The following is a 24,867-nucleotide window of genomic DNA, read 5'->3' on the forward strand; positions in this document are numbered from 1 at the left end:
CCACTGCCTTAGCCCTTGCTGCTGCCAGGTGTGCCAAATTCAGATTGCAGCACCTGAAATCCCCTCTGGCCAGACAGGTCTTCTGTGATTGTTTAGCTGCAATTCCTGCATTGTTTTGAGTTGAACTAGATGACCCTTGAGATCCCTTTCCAGTTCTATGATCATCTCTTTTTCTAGTTGGCCATGTTTGGCCCCATAAAAGATTTTGAATCTGTTAACTTTGCTTTTCAAGGGCTGTAGCTCTGGTAAAAGCATCTGCTTAGTATGCAGAAGGTCCAAGCTTCTCTCCTGGTGGGGCTGGGAATGTTCCATGTTTGAAAACCTTGGAAAGCTGCTGCCGCCAATAAGTGTACACAGTACTGAGCTGGTTGGAAGAGTTTCCTAAGAGGCACACAACCTTTGGGAACGAGACTGTTCCGGGTGGAGTAATAATCGTTCCCTCTGTATACAAAACTTGGTGAGCATTGTTGTGTGTGTGTGTGTGTGTGTGAGAGAGAGAGAGAGAGAGAGAGAGCGTCTCTAACACAGTCATGCTTTTGAGCCTCCACCACCCACAGTCCCAGATTGCAGCTGAAAGAAGGTGTGTTGCGTTTGCAGGAGAGACACATGTCAATGCTCCTGAAAGGTCATGTTGACTCTCTCCAGGCTTTCTTCCTGTCCTCTGCATGCATCCTTTCCTGAGGTAAACAGCACCTGTCACATTAAACGACTTCTTACAGGGTTGCCTTGCATCCTTCTTTCAACTCCCCCCCTCCATCCCATGTTCCTAGATAATAAATCCATCTTTGTTTCGACTTTCAAAGGGGGGTGGGGGGAGGCACTGTGCTTCACAAAAGATGAGCACTTTCTTCACCATCCAATTTTATTGTCTTTTCCTTACTGGCGCAATGGCACTTATCGGGCAGAAGAGAGGCGCCCTCTTCTCCTTTCCTTCTTGCCGTCTACATCCTTACTCAGAAGATTGTCCCACTGAATTCAATGGGGCACACTCCCAAATAATTACGATTAGGATTGTACAGTGGTACCTCGGGTTACATACACTTCAGGTTACATATGCTTCAGGTTACAGACTCCGCTAACCCAGAAATAGTGCTTCAGGTTAAGAACTTTGCTTCAGGATGAGAACAGAAATCGTGCTCTGGGGGCGCAGCAGCAGCAGGAGGCCCCATTAGCTAAAGTGGTGCTTCGGGTTAACAACAGTTTCAGGTTAAGAACGGACCTCCGGAACGAATTAAGTACTTAACCCGAGGTACCACTATAGTAGTGAATGAGGAAGTTAATACCCTTTCTCATAGCAATGCCCTTCAGCTGCACTGAGTGGGCATCGGCACCACCTGCTGGCGGAGAGAAATGCTGCGCCACACATCAACCCATCTGTATGCACTACGACTGTGTAGCAGCTGTCGCGATACAACAAATCCTTTTCTGTGTTCATGTCGGGGTACATTCAGGAGCAGACGTTCAGAGCCCCACTCACAGCAGAAGGAGCAGGAGGGCTCCCCAAACACAACAGGGCTGTTTTATCACACTTTGACGTAATACACCTCATCTAAGGAGGGTCCCCCAGTAAGGCCATCTGGAGGCTAAAATGATCCAAGTTCACTACGGATTGTTTAAAAATGTTTTGTGGCCTCGCAGAGCAATGTTTGCAATGATGTGCTTCTACCATGCTGCTGCTGCTGCTGCAATGCAAACAAAACCTGAGGGCAACCTTTTAAACAAAGGGCAGGGAAACTGCTGACGTGCCTTGTTTGCATATAATGGTAAGCCTAACCATGAGCTAAGTGAACAAGCAAGCATGCGAGTGCGCTTTGCTGCTTCCTCCTGCTGCTGCTGCACAACTGACAGAGAAGCCATGGTTTGGAGTAGTGTTTCATGCCAGCGGTAGCAGCAATAAGGAGCTTGTTTTTCCTGGTGGGGGTGGTCAACCTTCTTTCCTCCGGTCACTTAGCAACAGTGATTAAGCGAACAAGCCTCCTGAGCAATGGTGCTGTCTGTTGAGGGCCGAAGTCATGTTTTTTTAAAAGTGAAAATTAAAAACCTGTGGTTCCTGCTGGTACATGCATACCCCCAATACCCCGCTGTCAGCAGCCCTGAGTGAAGCAATTTTCTAACGGTGCACCTGCAGAACTTCTCATTCATATTTAGCTATGGCTTGGCTTAGGGTTACTCACATGCCAGGCCGTAGATATGAGATTCAATTTCAACTGAGCAGTGCTAAAATGAAGTAGCAAGATGCAAAGGTGGTCTGAGCCCTATAGTCCCAAACTGCTCTCTGGTGAACCTCAGTGTGAACAACGCTATACAAACCTAATGTTCTAATATACCTGCCACTTCACAGGGACTCTGAAAGATATTTAACCTCCAAAGATAGAAGAAATGTCTTAGCTGGAGTTCTCTGAAGAGTTGCAAGCATTATCTCTATTAGACAACTGTTAGGGCTTGTTGGGCTTATGCTGAGGACACCAATGGAGTAGTAGCAGCTAAAATCACCTCTCAGATTCAGATGAAGTCCCGCCTGCAGACCTCTCCAGCTCTTTTCGCACCAGCCAGCCTGTTAGAACCACATCCCAGGCTTTGTTCACTGGTCACACATGAAACAGGGCCTCCTTTCTATTTTTATTTTTCAGAAGTAAACTGTCCAGGATTTTGATGGTGCAAAGTCCTGGCATGGTTATTCTGCTCCTTATGTGACTTTAAGAATCAGAGGTTGTAAATGGGTATTGTTTCTGCAGCTCCAGGATCCTGATCAGAATGAGGCAAGCAACCCCCAGAAAAAACAGCCACAACAAAACCCAATAGTAGGTGGGCATGGAGAACCAGGCTCTGCAAAGCTCCATTTTAGATCCTTTGCACCTGCCAAGAAAAAGAGAGAGAAAATAATCACCTGGTGCAGTCAGTCAACTATCAGTCTGATGCCCTGCCATAAGCTAGGCCCAATAAGCTCTGGCTTCCATTATTTGTAGCCTTCATAAGAATGAGAGTACTTTTAACAACACTAAGGAAACACTAAATTATGTAAAATGTAAAATGTATAAACACAAATTTATACATCCCTCCTGAAACAGCTGAATTCTGCAATCTATACTGAATGTGCACATTTACACACATTTTTGTATTATTTCATGTCGTTTATCAATTCCATGGTCATAAAGGCTAAACATTTTACATTTCTTTTACAAAAATAGTTCCTCACAGAATGCTGAATTCCCAGAAATGAAAATACAGCAGAACAGGCCTGCTAGATCCACCCAAACCAGAATCCTGTTTCCCCACAGTAGCCAACCCAAATACCTCAGTGAAGTCCACAAGCAGCGCATGAAGTCAGAAGCCCATTCCTGAGATTCCTCCCAGCAACTGGCATTTGGTGGCAATGCTGCTTCTGAATCTTCTCCTCATGACTAGTAGCCACTAATAGACTTTCTCACCCATGGATTTGTCTCACACCCCCCCTTTTAAACCCACCTAAGAGAGGGGCCATGACCACATCCAGTGGCAACAAATTCCATAAACTAATTTTGTGGTGTGAGGAAGAGTATGTCCCTTTGTCTCGCTCCAAATCTCTGGCCAATCTGTTTCAACAGAACACCCCAAATTCAATAGAACACATTTCCTAGCTCTACAATATCCTTTTTCTTTTTTGAGATATGGCAACCAAAACTGTGGATTACAGAAAGTTCTGTTCAGACTGCAAAGAAAACTTCCCATGTGGAGAAGGGCTAGAACAATCCTATGGATGGCAAGCATAGAAAGCATTGTTCACTTACAGAAGCGTCTCTCCCCTCAGTTCCTCACATTCTTCATCTAGTTCCTCAATGCCTGATTCCTCTTTGAGTTCTTCCTCTACAGTCTTACTGATGTTGCTTCTGCACCGAAGTTCTGACTCCCTCCTGAGAAGAAAGACAGTGTGCATCCTGCAGTGGTCAACTAACCCCAGAAAAAGAGGCTCACAGCTCAGCTAGCAATGGAGTACATTTCTAGTAATGCTGGATGAAACTTCAGAGAAATGGAGTCTATCTATCACTCAAGGAGCTTCTTTGGGCTCCCATCTTTGCAACAGCAGATTGACTCAGCCTAAAATATATTTGTCCTCCCAAGGAGGTGATTAAAGAAGACCGAGAGCCATTTTGGAGATGGGCCCTGATACAGAGATAGACTAATTGGCATGTCCCCTGGCACAAAGAACAGCTTCACTTTACATGGCAGTACCCAGGCATACCGGTGTTTCTCTCATCAAATAAAGTGGAGTGTGACTGACAAGTGGCAGCCTCACAGCACCTGTGTACATGTGCTGGGAGCTCCCAGGTGTGTGTATTTTAAAACATGGGCCTGTTTGCTGCAGAAACCAGCAATCCACTTGCAGCAAAATGCCTGCTGCACAGTGCATAGCCAAAACATATTATCTGGGAAACAAACCCTGGGTCTCAGTTCATAGTTTGATGTCTTCATCACTCAGATATCTGCTCTCATTTAAAGAGGCCAGATTCTCCCTCCAGAAGGCAGAGATCACACTGCTTCCCCTTCTGTGTAGTAGCTTCTGTCTACAACATGTGAGGCCCTTTTTCATGTGCCTCCTCCACGAGAAGCCCAGAGGGCAGCAACACAAGAATGGGCCTTTTCTGCAGTGGCTCCCTGTTTGTAGAATGCGCTCCCCAGAGAGGCTTGCCTAGTGCCTTCATTACATATCTTTAGGCACTAGGTGAAAACATGTGTCTACAACCAGGCATCCTATTGCCTTTTAAATGTGTTTGTTGGAGTGGGGGTTATTGGTTTTGTTTTGTACAGTCATACCTTGGGTTATAGACGCTTCAGGTTGCATTTTTTCGGGTTACGGACCCGCCGAAACCCAGAAGTACCGGAATGGGCTACTTCCAGGTTTTGGGTGTCGCGCATGCGCAGAAGAGCTAAACTGCACTTTGTGCATGTGCAGAAGCGCCAAATCGCAACCCGCACATGCGCAGAGTCGCCACTGCGGGTTGCGAACGCTGTGGGTTGCAAACATGCATCCCGCACGGATCACATTCGCAACCCGAGCTTCCATTATACTTGTTTTATTACATATTTTGTGTTCACATTTTGCATTTTTATGTTGTGAACCGCCCTGTGATCTTCAGATGAAAAGTGTTACACAAAATTAATAAATAATAATAATACATCATACTCGATTCTGGTTGTCCCTGCCATGCTCTGCTGGGAGAAGCTGGGAGATGCTGCATGCAGGAGAAAGTAATTGTCAGCAGAGTCTTCCTGGAGACTGTGGGGTTGTCTGTGGGAAGGAAATTATAGAATCATAGAATCATAGAGTTGGAAGAGACCACAAGGGCCATCGAGTCCAACCCCCTGCCAAGCAGAAAACACCATCAGAGCACTCCTGACATATGGTTGTCAAGCCTCTGCTTAAAGACCTATAGAAGATTACCACACTGGACATGCCAATGACCAAGCAAGACTATTCCGCACACTTGAATCAAGCGTTGCCTCTTGCATCAACCCATCCCTACCTGTCTGGGTTCTCCTCCTCCACCTCCTCCTCCTCCTCCTCCACTGCCGTTGATTTAATTGCTTCCCCCTCAGAGCTCTGCTCATTTTCAGGGCTGTGAAACTGCTGCAATAAGAATCAAGGAAGATTGTGATCAAAAGATGAAGAGAGGCTGGGAAGCCTTGAGCCACTTGCATCATCTCTTCTGGGGACTAGAAGGGGGGGGCTCTTTGGAGGAAAGTAACAAAATTCAGACAGAACAAGCATAAAAAACTGGATCAACAGAATAATGGAGCATGAGCCGTTTGTAACGGCACTATTCTGAGAACTACAGCTTTGATTTGGTAGTACCAAGAGCTTTTCCAGAGCCTAACCAAGAGCTTAACTTATTTATTTTATTTTTTGGAATTTTTATTTCCTTACATCCCACCATTCCTGCAAGGAGCTCCTGGTGGCGTACATGGTTCTTACACACCCCACACCCCAATTTTACCCTCACAACAACCCTGTGAGGTAGGTTAGACCGAGAGGTTGTGACTGGCCCAAGTTTACCTGTTAAGTTCAGCAGGGATTTGAACACTGGTCTCTTGGTACAAAGCTTACACGGGGATTAAATTATATCCAATATTTATTGAGCATTTGTTCTGATTTGTTTGCCGGGTGGTTATAAAACAATGAGCATCCATCCTGATTTTCTTGCAGGGTGTTTACACATCTTCCTGTTCATTATTTATTCACTCCACACTTTTCAGTTAATTTCCTCATCACGTTCCTAACTGCAAAATTATAACTGGATTTACCACACTAGAGTGAGAGCACTTTAATCCACTTTAATTGTGGAAACTATAATTTCCCAGTTTGCACTCAAAATCCCTCCCACAAAATACTGGCAGTCGGGAGTCTCCTAGCCCTCAAAGCCTGAAAACTTGAGTAACTAAAGGGAATTCCAAATGTGGCCTTCTGAATCCCAGGATCTGAGGAGGAGGGTGTGGGGATGACTCATGGCTGCTGATTCCCTGTGGTTAAGAGTGCTGCTAGGAATTTGTAGCTCACTAGAAGCCTCAGAGGCTGGTACAAAGCACTTTTGCAAGTGATTGTTAACTTTAATGAAAACAAAAAGCCGCATGAAGCAAAGAGTCAGATAAAAGTGAGTCACGTGAATTCACATGGACACTGAAAGCAGACAAAAGCATGATGTGCAGTTACTTCTCTCTCATTTTTGCCAGCCAGTCCCTTTTGTTGACGCTAGTTCCTTTGTGTATAGCAGTTTTGCTTAACCCTGAAGAAGATAATGTAAAGAAGGCCTTCCAGTTCAGCTTCACAGCCAGTGGATAAGGAGAATAGGCAAACTTGCAGCAACAGGAGAGAAGGCACCACTCCTGCATAGTGTCCTGTTGCCCCAGGCTTGTTAGAATAGCATATATTGCATCTGGAACAGAACTTTGGAATCCTTATAACTAAGTTCGCTTCCAGACTGTCAGCACTTTTGCACTGACCTCTCACCCATTCAAGTGGATGCCAGCATATGTCTTTCATGGAATAAAAAACACCTTCCTAACTCACCCCTGTGAAAGTGGGCACATTGCAATACAGAGCTCTTGTGCTAAAACAAAAACTTTGCAGTAAGAAAAGTGACAGGGAAAAGCACTGGAACTGTGGGATAACTACCACTTGATGGCAGCGCCATATAACTTTCTTGCAGATATTGTGCAAGCAAATCAGGACACATGTTCAATAAACTTGCCCGTCTTGGAGCAACCCAAGGCTGGTCTTGAATGTGGTGCTGTGGAAACAATGTCCAAAAAATGAATGGGATTGACGCATACCAATGTAAAACAACAAATTGATAATAAGAACACATTTACCAGATCATCACTACCAACAAGTTTTCAGGTCACTTTCAGGGCTAAAGGTGCATGCTGGGAATTGGAACAGACTGGGAATGAACAGATTCATTTCCCATCATGCATTGCAATGGCACTTAGGAATTACACAGCCTTCAATACTGGTAAGCTTTAATAAACATGGCTTAGTAAAAGCTTGCTTTTCCAGCTTCAGGCAATACAAAAATGATCTCAACTTAGATTTGAATAAACTCATGGAGGAACTCCAGAATGTGCCCAGGTGGAATTAGACACATGTGTGCAATGCATAACGAACAATTCAGTTGGAATGTGGGACATCACTGTGTTTTGGTGCATTGCAAACCAGCAAGCAATGAAGATCAGGCATATCCTTCATTGCAAAAAGCTCATCATAGAGGGAGAGCTTCCTTACCATCAGCTGTCTGGGAATCACTGCAATGCTGACTCTACGACGAGCTGATCCCTGGGACGTAGAAGAACAATCCTAGTTAGCAGAGCAGTAGTTACAGGGAGGCTTGCGAAAAGTGCATATTCCCTGAATGTTCAGCTTTCATTAAAGAGACTTGTGGTATGTTGGGTTATGGAATATACGGGAAAGTCTGCAGGTAATATTGCTCAGGAACAAGGAAGCCAATTTTGCTGCATTAAGTCAATGAGTGCAAGGAAACTGAAACAAGCAGCAGGCATTTAAAAACATTTGATTCTGTTACATGAAACACAGGAGGAGATGTACACAGTCCCCCCACCTCCACCCTGTCACTTTACCTGCTGGAACATTCGCAATGGAGGATGCTTCAGTCTCTGCTCACTATCGTCTAGGGAGACAAAAACAGGGGAAGGGCTGTAGCTCAGTGGTACGGCACACGCTTTGTCCCAGGTTCCGCCCTTGGGATCTCCAGGTAGGGCTGGGGAAGTCTCCAGTTTGAAACCCTGGAGAGATGCTGCTGGTCAGTGTAGACAACATTGAGGTCAATGGACCAATGGCCTGACTATGGGAAGGCCTCCCATGTTCATAAAGGCAATCACTGCATCTGCCTTGAACTGCTTTATGCTCTAGAGCACACTTGAGCAGAAGGTAGATTGGAATTTAGTAGCAACTTGCAGATAATCTGCAATAACTTGGACAATTTGTGGATAATTTGGATAATTTATGATTTCATAATATAATGGAAAATATTTGGAACAACAACAACAAAAAGCCCGTCGTAAATTAGACTGCTGAAGTACAGAAAGGGCAACTAGGAAAGTACTTTGTTTGACAGGACTGTGAGGTACTGAAAACTAATTCCTAGGCTCATAATGTACACAAAGGCACCCTGTTCTTTAATTCTAACTACAGTCATACCTCATGTTATGTCCGCTTCATGTTACATTCTTTTAGGTTATGTCCCATGCCAACCCGGAAGTACCGGAAAGGGTTACTTCCGGGTTTTGCCGCTCGCGCATGCGCAGAAGCGCAAAATGATATCACGTACATGCGCAGAAGTGGCGAATCACAACCCGCACATGCACAGATGCGCTACTGCGGGTTGCGTTCTTTTCATGTTGCAAACGGGCCTCTGGAATGGATCCCGTTCACAACCAGAGGTACCACTGTATATGGCTTTTGCTCCAAGTTCTGGTTGACAGATCTTTTGGGGAGAGGGTCTTAGTCAAAAAAAAATAAAGTATATCAGTCAAGTATGAAGACTTCCCACCCATATTTTCCCTATAGGATAGGAGCACCTGCGTGCAGATGGTCTGAGGTGCAATCCCTGGCATCTGCAGGGCGGGCTGGAAGAAGCCTTGACCTGAAACCCTGGGGTGTAGAGAATACTGAGCTGGATGGACCAATGGTATGATTCAGTATAAGGCAGCTTCTGCTGCTGGCAGCTGAACAAAGCTTCAAGTCAGTTCAAAGGGCTTCACTGGTACATGTAACCAGTGGCATAGCGTGGGGGGTGCAGGGGGGGCCGGCCGCACCGGGCGCAACATGTGGGGGGGGGGGCGCTCGCACTCGCAGCTCTCTGCCCCTACCTGGCTCACTCACTCTCTCTCACTGCAGTGCTGGCTGTGCGAATCCGATCCGAGCCGCCGGGTCGCTGCCCACTGTGGAAGGGAGGGTGCCAGGCGTGCGGTGCGGTGCGGAGAGAGAGCAAGGGACTATCTGGGGGAGGGACAGTGCAGCGGGGGGGGGGGGGTGCAAATTACTTGCCTTGCCCCGGGTTAGGGGGCGCAAATTACTTGCCTTGCCCCGGGTGCTGACAACCCATGCTACGCCACTGCATGTAATGCAACCCCAACCCTGTTGGGGTTATGAGGAGAGTGGCAGCTCTAGCAAAGAGCTGGCTTTGTTTCCCTAGAATCACTTCTCATGTATTTGCAGTTCAACTGATGCACTGCAAGTGTTGGCTTTTCACCAGTGTGCTGTTATCTATAATCCATTTCAACACCCAAAAAAGCCCCATGCAACTTGCTCCTGAGAACTGACTCCAGTGCCTGGTGTCTTCTTATTCCCGCTAATGCCCCTTCTGTCTACACATCAGCATTTGTTCACATTATGTTTTCATCTCAAGGCACCGCACAGCCACTCTTTGCACAAAAGCGGGCCCCACCTCACCCCTGTTTTCTGCCAGCTGCCGGTTACGCGAGTTCTGCTGAATGAGCCTCTTCATCTCCTCCAGCTCCGTGTGCTCTCTCAGGTGGTGCCTTTTCAGGTTCTCGACGTGCTGCACCATCACCTCTGCAGCCCGGCTCATGCGGGCCTCCTGTGGGAGAGAGTGCAAGGGGTGGTTTAAAGCAAAGCAGTGGGGCAAGGTAGATCAGAGACCAAAAGCCAGCACAGTCCTCTTGGGAAGGGGCCTGAAGATATTGCTGTGTGTTTACTTATTTCTGTATGGCAGATTGGCCATGGAGGTACTTCGGGTGAGAGGTGGTGGATTGCCTATAGATTTAATCACCTATAGAGTTAATAGCAGATTAAACTGAGGAATTCCTGGTCCTCCAGAGCACATTCTCTTTGCCATTGTGCTGTATCAGCTCTCGAAAGAAAACAACAAGAGTCCTTTTAATAAAAGAGCTTCAAGATCTCGATACAGTAAGTTGGCGGAGCGCAGGCCCAGAAGCCAAACGCAATCTGGCCCTCAGAATTCTCCACAGGCCAGACTCCCTCCTTAGTCACATCCCTCATGAGCCCTGCTTCCCACTCTCCTTGGGTGTTTTTGCCTGGCTGGAATGTGTCCTTGGACTCTGCAAACGCTTCTTACTTGTCTGGATGAAGGGTTGTGGGGGGGGGAGGGTGCAAGTGTTTGCAAAAATTAGCCTGCTGTACAAAGGTAAAATTTATAGCAATTGTTCTGCCCACTTTTGCTGTGGCATGTGGCTCCCAAGAAGGTTGGCTAGAAGGGAAATTGACTCTAGGGCTAAATGGAATTCCTCATGCCTATGGCAAACCTTTAAAACAACCGATAGTGCGAATTTAAGTTCTACACTGGCAAAAAGACACACTTGTAGAAGAGCCCACAGTCATTTGCCTTATGTTCACCACCTAGCCTGGTAATTGACCTGATGGACAGCTCCTAATTTCTCCGCTGCGCCCGTTGCCCGTTCAATTGCTCCTTCTAGGACGGCAAGAGTGCTTTGCAAATGTTCTACCAATTCCTTGTGCCTGGGGTCCAGGCAGGCCTGATCCAGCTTCTGGAGAGATAAAACACAAGATGGAAAATACTGGATTAACTGGACTATCAGCCTAACTCCTGACTGAGGTTCTTCACCAGACCTTGATAAAAAGGCAATCCCAAGCAATGGATCATTACTTACACATTAGACATATTCACCAGCAGTTTAATCAGGTTTGGTTTAGACAATTGCATGGATCCACAGTTCCCATGAGCAGAACTCTGTTTACAGGGTACTCCAGCTGAAGGAAGCAGAGGGAGGTGGTTTTTGCTGATTCCTCCTCTCTGTTGTTGCCCTCCCCCGGAGGAAAAAATGGCTCTGGATGATTGTGGGACCTCTGAAATAGTGTGGAGAGGTAGCCATGAGGTCTTCAGGGGGAATCCGTCAAAATCACCTCCCACTTTTCCTCCAACAGGACCGCATATTCTGTGAATATCTATGATATTCTGTGAACAGCTGGATCAAAGTGAAGATAGTTGAAATTAGGCACAATCAAAAATCCATGGGATCCAGTTAATTTATTTAAGTCTCATTTATTTAAATAGAAACTAAGTGCAATTAACTTAGGCTGCTTACCAACAGCTGTCACCCAACCATATTCGGAAATAACTGCAGTTTTCAGATTTCTGCAATTGCACCATGGTGGAATAGTGCAAGCAACATAATTTTAAAATGACACACTAAATGGGGTGCAAAAATGATGGTGAGGGACACCCACTTAAAAATGTTGAGAAAAGAGGTATATGGTGACCATGAGAATCAGTAAAGGGGAGAAGACAGCACCACTCACTGGACTATGTCCTGTGTACTGTATAGATGCAAGACAGCACGACACAAGCAACAAAAAGCACCACATCCCCTAAAGTGCTTATAACAAATAGTGATCCTGTTTGTACCTTGCAACAGACTAGCAGCCTCATACCTGGCACTGCTTGAGAATTCTAAGAAACCAAAATAATCAGTGCGGCTTTGAAAGGTTCAGCCCACCATCTTGATTCAAAATGGCACCCAACTGCATGAAAACACCAAAATCTCAGGAACCTTCATGCCAAATTTAGTCACAATGCCTTAAGAGGAATGCAGCAAACGAATGGTCCAAATGGCCAAGGGTTCTTGGGACATGACTTCACTGACCTGCAGCATCGCCCGGCATTCCCCAAGCTCATGCTGAATATTCTCCTCAGCTGTGTTCCTCGCTCGCTCTTCCACCTGCACTCGCCGCCTCAGCGTGAACACGTCACAGCGGAAGGCAAGAGCCAAGTGTGCAAAAGCTGCCTGCCAAGAAAGGGGGCAGGTCAAAACACAGCAAACGACTCTCAGGAACCGGCATTCAAATGCAAGCATAGGTTTAAAAAGAAAAAAAAAGGAAAGGCAACTCACCAGCACCATTGCAAAAACAAAAGCATTTTAGGGGAAATGTTTATGGCCTGGCTTGTGAGAAAAGGAAGGCCAGTTCTAGAAACAAGCATCTATATTTTGCTTAAATATTTTAATAATTTTATGCAAATGTATTCCTGAAGTTTTCAGGCTCTTGAAGAGAAGAAGAGTTTGGATTTGATATCCCGCTTTATCACTATCTGAAGGAGTCTCAAAGCGGCTAACATTCTCCTTTCCCTTCCTCCCCCACAACAAACACTCTGTGAGGTGAGTGGGGCTGAGAGACTTCAGAGAAGGGTGACTGTGGAGAAGCAGAGACGCGAACCTGGTTCACCAGATTACGAGACTACCGCTCTTAACCACTACACCACACTGGCTCAGTTTCACCTCAGTTTCACCTCAACAGCCAGTCGGGGGGGGGGGGGGGAGAGAAGGGCAAATCAGGTTGCCAGTTGTGTATACATCTCTGTGTGTGAGTTAAACTGATAAGAAGCACTTCAAAGCTGTGCCTGAAGACTGGTCAGTCAACTTCGGTTGTTTCTAGTCTAATGTCTAGACATTCAGGCTGGGCACTGGGTGGAGATAGTAAGACTTTGAGAGGCCCATTGTTATTGGCGTCATCATGACCATCAAGCAGGTGCCTGTGGAGTCTTGCGAATCCATCTTCCAGGCATATCTCAAAGTCCTAATTGTTCAAGACACGCCCTGATAGCTGAAGAAAGTATTGCACCCTCCCAGCAATAATAATTTGTGATTTAAGTATTGGGAAAATGTGACTTGACTACATATTGGGAACAGTGCATTTTCCCATGCTATACTTTCTAGCAAGGCCCTTGGAATGGGCTGCAAATGGATTGGGAATGATCAGCAGTTATGAATGTAGAGATTTACCAACTGTGTGCAATGAGCTGCTGATCAACTTAACACTTGCTCTATGGACAACTTTAGATGAGTGCGGGATGTTCCCCGCCAAGGGCAGCAGGTGGTTAGTCAGAGCATCAGCCATACTGGAAACATTGTGCATTATATAATATTTGTATACCACTTAATACTGAAATCAGTCTCTAAGTGATTTACAAAACAATAAATATGACATATATAACAAACAATGAAACGGCAAAACTGCAATGTAATGCAATAAAACAATAAAATCACTAAAACTAATGACATTTAAAAACATCTTTAGAGTCAGGGATCCCTTCCGTCTCCAGCTTGCCTCTCACCAAGGCACACCCTGACTTGCGAAATACTACATGTGAGACTCAAATTCTACCTGACATCTGCACAAATCACAAATACCTATTACTCATTCAGTATCACTTGTCCCATTTTGCTCCCACCAATACACACAAACACATCATCCACCCAATCACTCTAATGTCACCCATTCAGTCACCAACCGCTAACACCAGTCACTCCTTCCACTCAACAAAAATGAATAGGAAAAACCAAGAAGACAATGAAGCCATTCATGGACAGAACAATGTAAATAACAATACAAACAGCCACCCATCAGTCACACAGATGGACTGTTCCTCCAAGCAATCTGGCTCTCAACCAGCTTGCTGTGCTCCACCAAGACTCTCACCCAAGGATGGGTGGAACTGCACACACACCCTCACCTACCAACAGATTTGTTATTGTTGTGGTTTTATTATATATATTAGTTTGATTTCTTAAAAATGTAAACATACAACAAAAAAACAATTCAAGATCTAACTATCAAAATTACTCTGAATCTCCTGACTTCTCCCCATCTCTTCCATGGGTCCTGATGGTAATATTTACAACTGCATATCAACACTTATCCAAATTTTTATCCTTCCAAATTATCCATACTTTCCATTACTTTATAAGGGTGTTTAAAAACCTCCTAATGTTTTAACCTGCTTACAATGGTCTCGTAAACAAATTATGAACTTTCCCCATTCTTTTTTAAAGTTCTTGTCTTCTTGATTTCTGAGCTTCCCAGTTAATTTTGCCATTTTGGCATAGTCCATCAACATGGTTCCAACAGATTTCTCTGTTCGTTCCAGAATTGTTAAGAAAGGAAATTAAATGATTTCAAAATTAGAAGGTTGCCGACCAACGTAGACAAATTTGTTGTGTATAGTTTAGCTATTTAAAACAGTGTAAATTGCCAAGGGAATTTTGAAAGCTAAATTATTTGGGTAAACTTTAAGATTTGACAATTTGCAGTTCTACGCATGGATGTTTTAACTCACGCTCGGATTGCCTCGTTTGTTTGTTTTGCGAGTTAATATTGTTATGGCCACGGGCTACGAACAATAACAACCTGATTGACTGAATAGTCAGAGCATCACAAGGGCCAGAGCCACTGCCAACTACCAGCTGGAAAGCAAGGCTCCCAAGTCAACTGTGAGATTGAAGCTGGTTGCTATGATCATTTGCTGTTCTGACGATGGTCTCACTAAGCCTTCATTCATTCAAAGTGGCACATAAAAGTGATAGTAGACATCCAAGCCAAGTGGAGACAGCAGCACTCAACTCACCTCCACATCCTGCTCTGTCAAAGCTACCCTGCGAAGGAAGAGAAAGCAGAGCCATAAGAGATTTGGCAAGGCACAGACAGCTCAGCAGGTTGGAGGACCTGTGGTTTCCAACAAGGATAGCCTCTGTCTAAATCTGAAACTATGCAAAAAGCTAAATGCTCACTAACTAAGGGGTGGGGAGGGGAATCCACTGTCAGTTTGCATTTCTTATTGCAGAAAGTATTGATCTGATGTGTAGAGATCTTTCCTATTCTACTTAATTCAAGAGGGTTCTGGAAGCTTCTCTGTGTGAAAGAAACAAGCAGAAGGTTCATGTTTGGGTTATTCCTTCAGAGAAGCCGATTACAGCTTTCTCTTTCTATATCTTTTTCTTCTGGTGTGGTGCTCTGTACATAGTATGCTTGGTGTTAAGGTTTATACTTATTATAAGTTATTGTAAGTTTAAGTTAAGTCTGCTACAACTGGATTTCTTGTGGACAGTGCCAATCCTGCGTGTATTGGATTTGTGACCATTATGTTCATTTGCCTTCAGTAGCAGTAGAGTTCTGCAGGATGAAATATTAATTGTCTCTGGTCTTTCTTTCTTTTTTTTTTTGGAATCCTGCAACATGATTAAGTTTTTACTCTGCTAACCGTACGCTGGAATCTGCTCTGGTTCAATACTGAGTAGAATTTCATGACATCCACAACATGTTGCATTCTGAATGCTCTTATCTGCAAAAAGTCTGAGCAAAGAGATCTAGATGGGAATACTTCTGTTCAAGAAGAAGGGCAAAGGGATTGCAGTGCCAATATTAGCCCAAGGTATACAAGGGAACCGGTTGGGAAATAATATGGTAAGATTCCCCATGGCTTCACAATGTCCTGCGAGACTGTCTACGTGGGTCGACATGATCCCAAATGCAGCAGTTTGCTTCCGTCTGACTGCAAGATCATTTTCGTGCCGCCTTCTTGGAACAGGTGCCATGCTTCATACAGCCCTCCCTGCTCACAAGAAACAGGTACGTGGAAGGTTCCTACCTATGCAGGCCCAGCCTTTGTAGCACAGAAAGTTCCATCGCAGAGGTAGTCAGCGCATCTTCAGAGGGATCTGGGTCTAGGTAAAGAAAGATCAGCCTTGAAATAGATCCAAACCAGGGTCAGACAAGGAAAATCAAGGCGCCATGGGAGCTCCATGACACCATTCTGTATCTGAGTAGAAAACACCAAGCTATGACAAGTTATGGGTCTAAACCACAGAGCATAGGGCTTGCCAATCAGAAGGTCAGCAGTTCGAATACACATGACGGGGTGAGCTCCCGTTGCTCAGTCCCTGCTCCTGCCAACCTAGCAGTTCAAAAGTACTCTAGTGCAAGTAGATAAATAGGTACCGCTCTGGCGGGAAGCTAAACAGCATTTCCGTACGCTGCTCTGGTTCGCCAGAAGTGGCTTAGTCATGCTGGTCACATGACCCGGAAGCTGTACGCCAGCTCCCTCGGCCAATAAAGCGAGATGAGCGCCACAACCCCAGAGTCGGCCACGACTGGAACTAATGGTCAGGTGTCCCTTTACCTTTATCTATGGCAAGCTAGTTGTTGGAGCATGGGTAGGCAAACTAAGGCCCGGAGGCCGGATCCGGCCCAATCTCCTTCTCAATCCGGCCTGCGGATGGTCCGGGAATCAGCATGTTTTTCCAAGAGTAGAATGTGTCCTTTTATTTAAAATGCATCTCTGGGTTATTTGTGGGGCCTGCCTGGTGTTTTGACATGAGTAGAATGTGTCCTTTTATTTAAAATGCATCTCTGGGTTATTTGTGAGGCATAGCAATTCATTCATTATTATTTTTCCAAAATATAGTCTGGCCCCCCACAAGGTCTGAGGGACAGTGGACCGGCCCCCTATTGAAAATGTTTTCTGACCCCTGAGTTGGAGGTTGGTCAAAAGCACTTGATTTACAGGTCACCCACACACTAGATTTATAAGATACCAGCTACTGCCAGGCCTTTCTAGTCAAGATCTTTCTAGCCTAGATCAAGACCAGTTGCAATGTAGATTTTTGCCACTCAGGATAGAGGCAAACCATCCATCTGTTGGTCTTCAGCCATGAAACAAGCAAACAGAATGACATAGCTAAAATAAAGCAGGAAATAAAGCAGTGGGGAACTAGGACCCGGGAGACCAGGGTTCAAATCCCTGCTTAGCTATGGAGTTCCCTGGGCTAACTTGCGCCAATCATTACCTCTCATAGTCTAGCCTACCGTACAGGATTTTTGTGACAAGAAAATTAGGAGGGAGAGCAGCAAGTCCACTTTTTTAAAAATGATGCAGTTCCAAAATACAGATTATGATTGCTCAGTTTTAAACAAAAAATAAGGGAAGAATATAGGGGAAATGATGGAAAGGGCCACCTGAACCTGGAAGTCAAGCAAAATATGCTAACTTTTGCAAAACAGTGTACATTGTCTCATAACCCTGGATTCAACGCAAAACAAAGGTAGGCTCTAGCTGCTTACAGCCTGTCACTTTCAGCAGGAAACACCAAACACAGTGGCGTAGCGTGGGTTGTCAGCACCCAGGGCAAGGCAAGTAATTTGCACCCTCTAACCCGTGGATTTGCGCACCCTAACCCTAACCCCCAGATGTTGCGCCCGGTGCGGCGGGCCCCCCCTGCATCCCCCACGCTACACCACTGACCAAACAAGGAAGTTTAAGAAGGCGAGCAGCTGAGGGTGAAGAAAGACAAGGGAGGGAGGAACAGTTTCACTGGGGCAGCTAGGAAGGGCAGGACAAGACCTGTGTGGAACAGACCAAGGGGAGTTCCTGGTGATCTACACCGGAAGAAACACTCCTCCTTGGGGCTTAGAAAGGAATGTGTTGATCTTTTATGGATGGAGACAGAAATAGAACTGAGAGGCAGTGTGGCATAGTGGTTACAGTGTCAGACTAGGACCCGGGAGACCCTTGTCCTACTTGGCCATGAAGCTCACTGGGTGATCTTGGGCCAGTCACAGTCTCTCAGCCTGACCTACCTCACAGGGTTGTTGTGATGATAAAATGGAGGGGGGAGGGGGAGAACTACGTATGCCACCTTGAGCTCTATGGAGGAAAAGGGGTACATAAATGTAATAAATCAAGTGGAAAAGGGAGAAGCAAACCAGGAAAGAAGATAAAGTCCCTGCCAGAGAAAAATGGTAAATTAAATTGTTGGACTATGCAGAAATGGCAAAATTGACTGGCAGCTCAGGAACCAAGAAGACCAAAACTTTAATAAGGAATGGGGAAAAGTTATAATTTATCTTGGAGACCACTGTAAACGGATGAAAACATGAGCAGCATTGCAATAACACTTGTAATGTAATGGGTACTATGGAGATAATGGAGTTATTAAAAAATCTGGATTACTGAAAAAGATGCAGTAGAAAAAATTAACAACAGAACCCGTGGAGAGGAAGGTGGGAAGTCCAGAGATTCGGAGGAATCATTTAACTATGGATGTGTATTATTATATTTTTATAACTGTAAAATCAAATAAAAATTATTTTGGAAAGAAGGAGAAGCAAAACAAAAGAGAATGAATGGCAGAAAAGGAAGTGGATGGGAGAGTCTAGAAAATGTAAATAAATAGCATTAAAAGAAGGGAAGGGGACACTCCCACAGGAGAAGAGCAAATGAGGAAAGCAATGGCAAAGTCTCACTCACCAACCTTCATCACTCTCACCACTATCTTCAAAGTGCACCGTTGGTTCCCTGCCCCTCATGCTCTCCTTGCGTGCCTGTTCTTGGAGTTTCCTAGCACAACACTGCAAAGGGAAAAGAGCAGCAGACAGGTGTAAAGCCCTGCGGTGATGGATTAGGCTCTCCTAGAAGAGGAAGGAGTGACACAGGTAGGAACCCCAGTGATGCTAAGCTCACACAGTAGTGAGGATCTGAGGGTTGTCTCCTTCCATGTAGAGTACACTGGAACATCCTTTTAGGGGAAAGACTTGCTAGGGTGGAACAAGGCAGGTTCCAGCTGGTAAATGGATTATGAGAAGGGGGACCCCCCCCCCAATAGTGATATGTATGAAACTAAGCAGTTCTGGAGCTGATCAGCACCTAAGATGACACTACTTGGGAACTTCCTGTTAAGAATAAGTCAGCTAAAAGTAAAGTGGTCCCCCTAATGCTGCTCACCTTGTTTGTGCTATCAAAGCTATGCCTTCTCTCATCCATCACCCTTTCTGATTCACCTTCTGAACTGGCCATTGTTCCTAGAGAATGGAGGGCAAAAGGTCAGACTTGTTGTACTCATCTCAGCTTCTAATGTGCTGGGTCTGCGAAGTCAGCATGGAATATTTCCCAGTCAACTCCAAACCAGAAGCTAGCAACAGAATCAGAGGCATCAACGTACACCTCCCTGTCCCTTGAACAACAAGGGTGGAACAAGATAGCTAGCGGCCCCCAAGGACCTTTAAAGCACATTCAAAATACTGCCCCACTCCCTGAATTCTGGGCACTGTGGTTTGTTAAGGGTTGCTGGGAATTGTGACGCTGTGAGGGGTAAATTACAGTGCTCAGAATTCTTTTCTGGAATGAAAGCGCTTCAAATGTGCTTGAAAAGTATAGTGTGTATGCAGTCAAGGAAGGAAGGAAGGAAGGAAGGAAGGAAGGAAGGAAGGAAGGAAGGACCATGCCTGTTTAATGTCAATGCACGCTAGGCATGTGATCCAAAATCTAAGACCAGGGAGTGGTGGCTCCATTGTAGTTGGGATGGGAGAAATAGAACAGAAACGGGGGCCTAGAATCATAGAATTACTGAGTTGGAAGCCTACTCCCAAGGGTCATCTAGTCCAACCCCCTGCATGCAGGAACCTCAACTAAAGAATCCATGACAGATAGCCATCCAACCTCTGCTTAAAAGCCTCCAAGGAAGGACAGTCCTCCACTTTCCAAGGGAGTCTGTTCCACAGTCAAACAGCTCTTACTGTCATATGTTTTGTAAGAATCTCCTTTCATGTAACTTGAAGCCATTGGTTCCGGAGCAGGAGAAAACAAGCTTGCTCCATCTTCCATGTGAAAGCCCTTGTAGATATTTGAAGATGGCTATCATATCTCGTCTCAGTCTCTTTTCCAGGCTAAACATACCCAGCTCCTTCAACTGTTCCTCATAAGGCTTGGTTTCCAAACCCTTGATCATCTTGGTTGCCCCTCTCCGCACATGTTCCAGCTTATCAATATCCTCCTTAAATTGTGGCACCCAGATCTGGATGCCGTTCTGTGAGAGTGAGTTTGCATTGTCTTCTCACCTGGCCAATAGGAGCCTGAGGTGCTCAGGGAGCACTGAACCAGTACCTGACGTCAGAGATGCTGTCACTAAACCATGCAAGAAGAAAGCATTTCTTTGCGGGTAGCCTGTGCAAGAGCTCAGCTGCCAGAGGGCTGCCTCCTAGAAGTGCAGCTAACCCCACCATCCTGTTGGGTTGTGAACCTTTAAGCTCACCAATGAAGACCCTGCCAACTTCCAGGATTTGGAGCAGTGCTTACAAACCACATTGGGCTACTGCATTGTGAAAGAGAGAGAGAACCTCCTACCCAGGGAAATTGATTTCTCCTTCCACCCCCAGGCTTGCTGTTTCCTTACCTGAATCCAAAGACAGACTACTTCCATCCAGCTCTGCCCGATGCTGCATCAGCGGCTCTTTGCTGAAAGATAAACAGGCTGGATTAATGACCACAGAGCCTCACCAGCATGGAGAGGAAGGTGCAATCCAAGCAGGCAAGTAACTCTTCTCTCTGCCCACCCCGCCACAGGCTTTCAAGATCCTATGAGTTTTGCCACTCCAGAAGGGAGACCCTGGGAGCAATTGCCAGTAATGTGTCAAAGGGAAAGTTTCCATGGTGCTGGGTCACCTTCTGCAGTGTGATCTGGCTCGATGTGCTGCAGGCACAGCTTCCCAACCATCCCACTCCCTTCTGAGCACCCCCTACTCCACGGATCCTGGCTGGCATGGACTCAGCATCTTTACCTCTGCAGCACCGCTCCACTCGCCATCCTGGACCAGGTGGCTGGCAGCCAAGACTGCAGAGTCCTTGTTGTGACCTCTCCCTCCCTGGTAAACTGGACAAAGAAGCTCCCTGTAAAGGCATTTCCAGAAAAAAAAATCTATGAGTCACAAACCTCTGGCAAAGGTTTTGTGTTCATCACATTTCAACTACATTGACAAATGGGCCTTGCAGTCTCCAGGCTGCTACTGTTAAGTAACTATCTGCTGTAATCCAGGAGGTATGGAAATTTGTTCCAGGATGGAGAAAGCAGGCCATCTGCTGGGGAGGCTTAATATTTCAGTCTCAAGTACGTCCAAAGAACGCTCATTCCAGGAGTTGTTCTAAATAAAAGCCATTGTTTTCTTTTCTGGTCTTATGGACAGACAACAAATCTGTAGTTGTGCAAGTCCCACCCACCCAACAACAACAAAATACTGCAAAGCAGGTGGAAAACAAACAGTTTAGTTGGGTGCATTAACATGTAGTTTTGCAGTAAACAGGAGAAGTGAGGAAACACATTAGAAGAGACAAGGAAGTACACAGAAAGACAAGTCGTGATCATGAAAAGCAGGTATATATGATTGCTATACTCTTCCAAGTGGTGGAATGTAAATTGATCAAATATTAGATCTAGTAGTGCCCTTACGCTGATGGTCACCTGTATTCAGTGTAGCAGACACTGAAGACTAGCTGTCAGGTAAATCAAATTCACTTCAGTGCTGGTGTGTAGACAAGCTTTGAGGGCTTATACACACAAAATTGCCATTGCATGGAAGGCTGCTACAAATTGCTCACCATAATAGCTGCCCCACGCACACACTTTGGGAGGTTTGCGAATGTGAGAGAAACATTGCAACAACCTTTAAGCTCTGAGGGTTTTGTGAAAAGTCTGGCCTTACAGATAAATGCAGAAGACACGTGAAAGAATGCCTAGGTAAAAAAGACAGAGACTGGAAGATGAAAAATAGAATGTCCAGAAGAGATTGTCAATAAGTACATATCACAGTTGAGAGGCAACAAGGCTGTCTTGTGGTGGAAGTTTTATCTTGGTTCATAAAGGAGGATTCCACCCTCACACGTTCATTGTTATTCTCATTTCACACTTCCTTAAAACTGCATGGTTTAATAGCTCATAAAATACAAGGGAATAGAGCCAAATAGCATCTTAATCCTCTCCCTGCCCCCAGACCGTAGAGATAATAAACTGAATGTACAATCAGAGCTGTACCTATGACATATACAGTCAAACACGTACCCCCACCCCAAGATGCACTACTAATATGTAATGGAAACCAGCAGGGCTGAATGCCTAGACAGAGCTGGGTTTCATAAAAGCCTCTCTCAGCCATGCATTCACCAACAGAGCGGCCATATAAGAGCAATTACGCACTGCAACTAATCCACCATATAAACACACTCATGAAATATACATGCCTCAGCGTTTTGTGAAATATTTTTTGCTTGGAGCCAGTCTCCGGGGTCACTACAAACAGTTTTGACTCTTTTCGAGACTACTGTTCTAACAACAATTCTATGTGTGTAAAGAGGAAGAGCTGTTGCCTCGTCTCACCTTGGGGCCCTTCTTCCTTTTGGAGATCCCAAGTTGGCTTTAAAGCAGCAGCTGTCAGCAAGGTGTGAGAGAGAGGGAGAAAGCGATGGAGGGGGATTCACGGCCGCTGCTGTGGCACCAGCGCCTTCACTGCCATGCCCAGTGGGACATTCTTCTCCCCTGAGAGCACCTGCCTATGATGGATCTCTTCTCACAGCCTCTTTATCACCCCTGCAAAACACAGGTGCTATTGGGAGCTCCCGCTCCAAAGCTTTTCCCACAGAAAGCAACTCTAATCCAGGCCAAGGGCACAGAGCCGGGAGCCCAGGACCAAAGCAGTAAGCAGGAAGGGATTGCTTGACTTAAGGCTTTTAGCTCTTTTCCACCTAAGGATCCTTAGCCACATCGAACATTAAAGCTTCCAAACTCATAAGACAATAGAGAAGGGATAAGTAGGAAGTCAGATATTTGTCATTTCCACCATCAGATTGTTCACTTCAAAACAGGTATCTCCCTGTATACATGTTCAATGTGTCGGCTCCCTAACTCTAAATCAGATGGACACAGGCTGCATTGATATTATTATTCTCCACAAACTTAACAGGCGCTTTTTTCCCTTTTTCTTTTGCAAAGCTGGCTGGATTTGGCCATGGGAATCTACTCTTAAGGGCCACATGCAGAGACTTCAGGAGAGCTGGGAGCGGAGGCTTATTATTTACAATAATTCGACTGCATGGTCCCCAATGTGTTGTACAACTTAAAGCAATACTGCATAAAATAAACACAGTAATTAAAATGAGAGAAGTGTGTAAGCCATTACAGCACATAAGAAATAGGAGGAAAAATAAAGCATTAGAACAGGGCAACATATATTTGACATCCAGTCCCGGTTTAGAGGGGGAAAGAACTAGATGTCAGATATCCAAGTTAGACAAAAGTTCTCCTTGGAAATTCATTCTTCTCATTGCCACAGCTGTAACACAGAGATCTGTTGCCCCCACCCTCACCCAGCGCTGTTGGACTCCAACTCCCATCAGCCTCAGCCAACATGGCCAATGGTCAGGGATGATGGGAACTGGATTCCAGCAACATCTGGAGCATCACAAGTTCTCCCCAACCCTGATCCACTCCATTGTTTTTCTTGTTTAGGAATTTTTCTTCATCCAGACAGCTGGATGTGTCTAGGCTTACTCAGCTGGCCTCTTAGATCACATCCAGGTCTACTAAAGTGTCTGAAAGCAGCCACACTGTCTGGGGAATGACAGCTTTGGTCAAAACATCCAGAGGGCACCAGGCTGGGCAAGGATATTTTCATTAATACTGCATGATGCCCTTTCGACAGAGTAATGCTTTTTTTAATTTCTTCTCTCCCACATCTCATTTCAAAGCTCACTTAAGCACATGCTCTACTGCTAAATTAAGGGATCTGGGACACTGGCAGATTGAGTGTGTGCAGCCCTGCCATGAAATGGCCACAAGTGCTCTCTGACCCTTTCCCCCTTTGTGCTCGTTCCCCCGCCTGTGCAGCAAATATATAAGGACAACGGACCTACCTGGACACAGGGATGTAAGGACTGTCAAGTGCTGAGCCGCAAAGTCTGAGCATGAGCACCGAAGGAAATCCCTTTGAAGAGGGTGCTCCTGCTACGCTGATGAATGCAGTGCAAGAGCCTAAGCTGGACAGAGACAGGGGCAGTCTGCCCCTAAACAAAACCGCCCGCTAAGGAAGACCAGGCTGCAGTGCTTCTCCTCCTTCAAAGCAGACTTCCTCTTGCCAAGCTTGCAGTCTTTGGAATGCACTTTTGCTGCTGCTGCTCGCTGGAGAAGCCCCTTGTTTATAAGCCGGATGGCTGCCGCCTTGTAAACACTGCATGCTTGTCATGGTTTCAGCTCTTTCTAGCCATATGTTAGAGCAGCTTACAGACTGACAAGGAGACTGTCTCAGTTCCAGTGTCTCAGCTTGGAAAGGGAGCGGGTCCCTCCTGGGTAAACTTACTACCAAATGCAGTCAGCCAGCCCTGCTGTGTTTGGGGCCCTCCTGTTCATTCTGCTAAGTGGGACCCCGGATTTCTGCAAAATCCTGCCCCAATGCCATACTGCAGTTGGAGAACAAATTGTGCAAGAACTGCAAGCATCTCTCAGATACTAACCTAACTGGGAGGACCCAGAAGTCTACTGTTGCCTCCAGAAAGAGTATCATTTCAGAAATTGCATCAGCAGAATTCAAGACATTTAAACTGCAGCTGTCCATGGTGTCCATGGTAAGCCCAGTCAGGGTTTATCTAAGTAATGATGAAGCCTCAACGGAAGTTGCATCCAGAATTCGACATTCCATCACTGAACTGTAGAACGTGTGTGCGGCTGACTGACTAATCAATTCAGTTAAGAGAAGTTTAAAATGTGCCCAATTAAATGGGCAGATTT

At 45.5% G+C, this 24,867-nt stretch overlaps 1 protein-coding gene across 3 annotated transcripts; it reads right to left on the reverse strand.

The window, feature by feature from the left end:
- Nucleotides 1-2,616: 2,616 nt before the first annotated feature.
- Nucleotides 2,617-24,656, reverse strand: LOC310679890 (uncharacterized protein). Of its 3 annotated transcripts, XM_083445790.1 has the most exons (17): nucleotides 23,997-24,656; nucleotides 22,465-22,674; nucleotides 20,876-20,984; nucleotides 20,491-20,552; nucleotides 19,044-19,120; nucleotides 18,574-18,670; nucleotides 15,912-15,987; nucleotides 14,892-14,919; nucleotides 12,136-12,276; nucleotides 10,888-11,019; nucleotides 9,944-10,091; nucleotides 8,110-8,159; nucleotides 7,757-7,807; nucleotides 5,502-5,605; nucleotides 5,162-5,266; nucleotides 3,768-3,890; nucleotides 2,617-2,856 (listed from the first exon to the last, which is right to left on the reverse strand). In XM_083445790.1, the coding sequence occupies exons 3-17, from the start codon at nucleotides 20,899-20,901 to the stop codon at nucleotides 2,697-2,699; spliced, it is 1,380 nt and encodes a 459-aa protein (XP_083301916.1). In that variant the 5' UTR covers nucleotides 20,902-20,984; nucleotides 22,465-22,674; nucleotides 23,997-24,656; the 3' UTR covers nucleotides 2,617-2,696. The 3 variants fall into 3 exon arrangements, with proteins under 3 accessions (XP_083301916.1, XP_083301917.1, XP_083301918.1); XM_083445791.1 differs by lacking the exons at nucleotides 20,876-20,984; nucleotides 22,465-22,674; nucleotides 23,997-24,656 and adding an exon at nucleotides 21,028-22,310; XM_083445792.1 differs by lacking the exons at nucleotides 19,044-19,120; nucleotides 20,491-20,552; nucleotides 20,876-20,984; nucleotides 22,465-22,674; nucleotides 23,997-24,656 and having other exon boundaries at nucleotides 18,570-18,626.
- Between the last annotated feature and the right edge of the window lie 211 nt (nucleotides 24,657-24,867).

This window comes from Podarcis tiliguerta, assembly GCF_965153285.1.
Source record: "Podarcis tiliguerta genome assembly, chromosome: 6".
Taxonomy (NCBI): Eukaryota; Metazoa; Chordata; class Lepidosauria; order Squamata; family Lacertidae; genus Podarcis; species Podarcis tiliguerta.

Coding starts and splice junctions, on each gene's coding strand:
- LOC310679890 (XM_083445790.1), bottom strand. CDS start 20,901: ATGGCGAGTGGAGCGGTGCTGCAGAG. Junction 19,121..20,490: donor TAGTCTGTCTTTGGATTCAG/GTAAGGAAACAG, acceptor TCCATTCTCTAG/GAACAATGGCCAGTTCAGAA. Junction 5,267..5,501: donor GAGGAGGAGAACCCAGACAG/GTAGGGATGGGT, acceptor TCCTTCCCACAG/ACAACCCCACAGTCTCCAGG.